A 5065-nucleotide genomic window follows, 5' to 3' on the forward strand; every position below is an offset into this window, starting at 1 on the left:
GTACTCCAGGTGTTTGTGGTCCACACATTGGGGCGTTTATGAATTGTTTCCAGTGCTCATTGCACACTTCTGATGAGCCATGTGCAGCTTTTTAAAATGGAAAAATGTGGGTTTGTATTGCTCTTTTATGTCATTTCATGGTAATTATTTACCAATTAGGTCTGGGATAGATAGGAGGAAAAATAACTCATTCAGTACAAGGGTTTTAAAGCCAGCATCAAGCAAGTGGGGAGTTGTTTTCCACCCTATTTACGTTCAAGCCTTAAATCCAGTGAGGTACTGAAGTGGGACAGGGAAATCAGAGAATGAGAATTCTGGACTAAGAGGCTTCTGTACCATCAATGTTGGCATGACAGCAGAGGGGATCCTGTATCCACCCAAGGCCCTTACAGCCTCTCAGTGAGGCCACCTGGCTTGCCTTAAGGCTATTAGGGATTAACACCTCAATCCGGACTCCAGGTCTCTTCATTTCCCACCCAATGCCCCAGCCCGGGTGGGTACACCAAGGAAAACAGAGTCAGAATAAAGTAAAAAACTTTTATTATCATTCATGTGCTTTACAGAAAAAAGAGGGAATGTAGCAAACGGATCAGGGTTTTACAAAAAAATGCAGGTTCATACACATGGCTCTATTTACACGGGGCAGCAGGCTCTCCCCCACATCAGGCACAGCAGCTGCACTTGTCCGATGCTCCTTTGCAGATGCAGCCCTGGGCGCACTTGGCACAGCCCACGGGGCAACAGGAACAGCAACCTGGAGAAAGGGAGGTGGCGGCAGAAATGAGCGCTTGGGATACAAAGATTAATAAGGAATCCCGTCCTTCCAGATGAGGGGGCTATTGTGGAGGTACCACCTTCCCTAAGGGGTGCCAACTGCCCTGTTTAAATTCCCCTCTGGGTGGAATAGAGGGTGGGCGCGGGAGGGGCATTAGGGAGTAGAAGGGAGGATTCCACTCACTCTTCTTGCAGGAGGTGCATTTGCAGTCTTTGCATTTGCAGGAGCCGGCGCAGGTGCAGGAGCCACCTGCAAGAAGAAAGACAGGTGAAAATGGTCGCTGGAGACCTGAAGACTGAAGGGGTGCTAGGAGCCTGGGTTCCAGTCCCAGATGCCCAAGGAACCCAGCTCCACAACCATTCAGTAACCAAACGCTTTAAGAAAAAGGCCATTAGTAAGGACTCTGAAACCCGGTGATTAAGGAGAGCAGGAGGGGTCCGAAATTGCTTCTCTAGCTCTACAACCCACACTGGGCATCCCCAGCTCCAGACCAGGTCCACTTACCGGTGGCGCAGGAGCAGTTGGGGTCCATGGCGAGCTAAAGTGGTGGCTGGAGTCCTGGGACAGATGCAAGAACGGATCGCTGGGACTCGGAGGAGGCGCGGTGGAGGGAGCGCGCGGAGGGCTTCCTTTATAGCCGGATGCAGCTGGGTCGAGTGCAAAAGCCCGCTGGTGCCGGGCGCCGGCTGCACACGCCCCTCGATGAGTCAGGGGCGGCGGCCGGGCGCACGGGGCCGAGCGCACCGGGCCGGGCGCACGCTGCCGTGCACACGGCGTGCGGGCGACAGTTCCCAGAAGCAGCCCTGTGGCGCCCCGGGCGACCTCGGCGCGGGTGGGGCCGGCTGCAGAGCTCTAACCACGCGCCCGCGGCAGTGGGGCCGTGCGCCGAGCGCCCCGCCTCCGGCCCCCCGCGGTGACCTTGGGCACAGCACCCTTCCACCTCTGCGCGCCCGGCGCTTGAACCCCAGTGGTTAGAGAGCCTGAACCCCAGTGGTTAGAGAGCCAGAGAAAGCCTGCCCTGGGAATCCTGCTGGGACAAAGAATCCATTGGAAATGAGAAGAGATTACCAAAAAAACCTCTTTGTACCTGTAAAGGCTTAATAATTGTGTAGCATCATGTTAAACCCGTGGGACGGTTATTGACATAACCACTGTACATGCAGTGTTTTGATACGCAGTAGAAAGGGTAGAAATCGAGTTATGTGTGAGCTCTCATTTCATCCTGTATCAACACTGTGAGGTAAGGTCTATGTGCTGTTCCCGTTCTAAAGAGGAGGGATCAGAGGTTAAGTAACTTGCCCAAGGTCACAGAGCTAGAGAGGGCAGCACCCAGCGATTCAAATGAGAGGGTCCAGAAGATGCTGAAGGCCTTCTAAGGATAGACATCAGCCACCCACAGGGGAGATAAATATCACGAAGCCGCAAGCGTTGTGCTCCAGAAACTCCTGGTCATGGGGGCAGTGTCACAGGGGCCCAGGAAAAGGTGATACCAGGGCCATGGCTAGGATGGGAGGCACCCCCTGGGGCAGGGGGAGCAGAGAGGAGACCCAGCCCAGCCTGGGAGGAAGCGGACCAGCGAGGCCAGGAGGGTGAGAGGGTCTTGCCAGGCAGGGGAGGGAAAGGGGAGGAGGGAACCATTGGCTGGAATGTTGGCATTTTCTGGAACACGAGGAAAGGAAAAACCCAACAGCTTTCTTCCTCAGTGGATGCTGAGAGGAAAAGAGGTCGGGTGGTCTGGATTCTTCTCTGGATCATCAACCTTGGAATGCCCAGAGTGTGTCGTCAGAGCCAGGAAATGGGTTGCTGGAGGGCCCTGGCATGTTTTGGGGAGTGTAGGGAGGAGGCGGCGGAGAACAGGCTGTCCTGGCAGCATTTACTGTAAGGTCCTGTGGAAATGCCTTCACAGCTCAGCTCAGATGTCACTTCCTCTGGGGAGCCCATTCTGACCCCCATGCTCCATCTGGGTGCCCGTAGAAGGTGCTAGAAAACATCCTGTCCTTTCCTTTCTGGGATTTTCCATAGCCGTACTATGTAGGAACTTGGATGATTCTCAGGTTGATAACTGGATCCTTCCCCAACCCAGACTGCCGCTGAGAACTCAGAGCAGCCATTGCCCCCCCTGAAACGTGTTTCCAGCCCCGCCCGGGCACAGGGCAGTTTTGCTGTAGGCACTTGGTAAATATTTGTCGAGTAAATTATTGGGGGTAATCCCCTCCATGGCTCCTCCATTCCCAGCTTCCACCTTGTGTTAGGGCCGATTGCAAAATGAAAGTAAAAACTTTTTCCCGCTCCTCTGGGACCTGTGTGCTAACTCAAATAAAAACACCAAGCAGGGAGGGAGAATTGACCTGTTAGAGGGACTAAATTCTAATGGTCACCCTGCTGAAGTGTGGCTCGGTGGCAGTCTCAGGACCAGATAAATTGACTAATGACCCCTGCCCTGGAGACCATGACCCTGAAAGAGCACCGCTAGAAAGCTGATGAATGTTCTATTGAGGCCCTCCCCTGAGACCTCCCTTAAGATTTCTGCCTTCAAGAGAGAACTGAAAGTCTCAAGACAAAGAACTTGCTGTGCTCTTCCTTTGGGGAGCACCCCCCACCCTGCCACCGCCATTCCCTTTCCCCTCTTCTTCCTGCACAGGCACACAGCTCTTAAACTCTAAGGGACCCCACAAGACTTGCAACCAGGACAGCAAGAGGCACCTCTTTGCAGGCTAGTCCCCTGAACCTGATCCCAAGGCCTCTTTTTCTCTGACTTCCAGGAGAGCCCGGGCAGCCCAGCCTGGGCCCTCCTGTTGCTTCTTTTATGCTAAGCCCTTTCTTGTTTTACTGTCCTCAACTTTAATAAATGTTCCCGCTGAGTCATCTAGACTCATGTTGTGAAGTGTTTCCTGCATGAAGTCAAGGACCCATACACTACCAGCTGGCCCTAGGAAGACCCGCCAAGGGCCAGGTCCCCTTTCCAGTAACATCTCCCTTGAATCATTTTGACTCTGCAAGGCAAGGATGACCAATCAGCAAAGGTGAAGGGAGGCCTGGGCCTCGTTTTGCTCATCTCCACGCCCCTGAAAGCCTCACTGTGTTTGGGACAGATGTGGAGAGAGAAGACTGCCGGAAGCCATGCCATCCTTGCTGCCTGACACAGTCCTTCAGGGAGGAGACATCTGCACAGCAAGTGCTCCATGGGACTTGGTGAATATGGCACATCCCTCTTTCTATGCTTGTTCCCCTTCCTGACGCTCTGTGTCCTTACCCGAGTCACTGCACTAGAAAAGGGCATTGCCCTAGCTAGACACTTTTCCCTAGTAGGGGAATCGGATAGAACTGGAAAAGACAATGATTCAGTAAAAGCCCCAAGTATTACAAAGATGCCATGTGGCGCTTATGAGGAACTCAGACTGTCAGCAGAAAGTTTAGGACTTGTTAGGCCCCCTACCACAGGAAGTTCCCCACCGGGGGAAAGGCCTGGGTCCGGGCCCCTGCTGACTCGGTGGCGCAGGGCCATCCACAGAGTCCACCAGTGAGTTCCCACTAAGGAATGTATTACTGGGGGATGTTTATATTCATGGAAAACTCTGGGAATCCCCGAAGGAAAGAGCAGTCTAGGAAAGAGATTATTTCAATCTACACCTGAACGCTTATCATATACAGGATATTACAGTGAGGATGGACAGCTTCAGGGAATGTCAGCGGGGAGACTGAGGCAGGTGCCAGACAGGCGGTCAGTCACCACAGCTAAAGACAATCACGCGCAAGCTACATAACCCTTACTTAGGACTTGCATAACCTTCACATAAGAAAAGCTGGCTTAGTTATTCCCCTTTTAGCTATATGGTAGAGCAATAAAATAGTAACTTCAGAATATAAATAACAAACTAGAGATTAACCTGTAGAATAGCCTATAGAAATATAAATGATAAATAAGACTAAAATTAACATACCTAAACAGATGTAAATTCTTTAGCAAAGGTCAGATAAAAAGGTATATTCATTAACTGTGAAAGGCCAAAACAGAAACTGGAGCAAAGCATGATATCATGTTGTTTAACCAGCAATAAAATCAAATAGTATAAATACAGTTGTAACAAGGCAATAAAAAAAAAGAAGCCGATTGTCCTGATGCTCTGAACGCTGTCTCCGTGTCCTTCCTTCATTTTTTGCCAAGGCCTTCCACACCTTTGGGGACCCCTGGACCGCTGGGGCTGGACCCTGACAGAAGACTTTCTAATGTCTGCTTCCCTGACATGCTAGGGGGTGAGGGAGATGAAGCCAAGCAGCATTAGATGGGGA

The 5065-nt window shown here is 51.8% G+C and overlaps 1 protein-coding gene across 1 annotated transcript; it reads right to left on the reverse strand.

The window, feature by feature from the left end:
- Window positions 1-523: 523 nt before the first annotated feature.
- Window positions 524-1649, reverse strand: LOC308548073 (metallothionein-2A). Its single transcript, XM_081119082.1, has 3 exons — window positions 1280-1649; window positions 959-1024; window positions 524-754 (listed from the first exon to the last, which is right to left on the reverse strand). The coding sequence occupies exons 1-3, from the start codon at window positions 1305-1307 to the stop codon at window positions 663-665; spliced, it is 186 nt and encodes a 61-aa protein (XP_080975208.1). The 5' UTR covers window positions 1308-1649; the 3' UTR covers window positions 524-662.
- Window positions 1650-5065: the final 3416 nt, after the last annotated feature.

The sequence above is a fragment of the Miniopterus schreibersii genome (assembly GCF_964146895.1).
Source record: "Miniopterus schreibersii genome assembly, chromosome: 18".
NCBI classification, from domain to species: domain Eukaryota; kingdom Metazoa; phylum Chordata; class Mammalia; order Chiroptera; family Miniopteridae; genus Miniopterus; species Miniopterus schreibersii.

Bases quoted from the DNA above. Each gene is read 5' to 3' on its own strand.
- LOC308548073 (XM_081119082.1), bottom strand. From the start codon at position 1,307: ATGGACCCCAACTGCTCCTGCGCCACCG. The intron at 1,025-1,279 runs GTAAGTGGACCT...TTCTTCTTGCAG, and splicing joins CAACTGCTCCTGCGCCACCG to GTGGCTCCTGCACCTGCGCC. The intron at 755-958 runs GTGAGTGGAATC...CCCTTTCTCCAG, and splicing joins ATGCACCTCCTGCAAGAAGA to GTTGCTGTTCCTGTTGCCCC.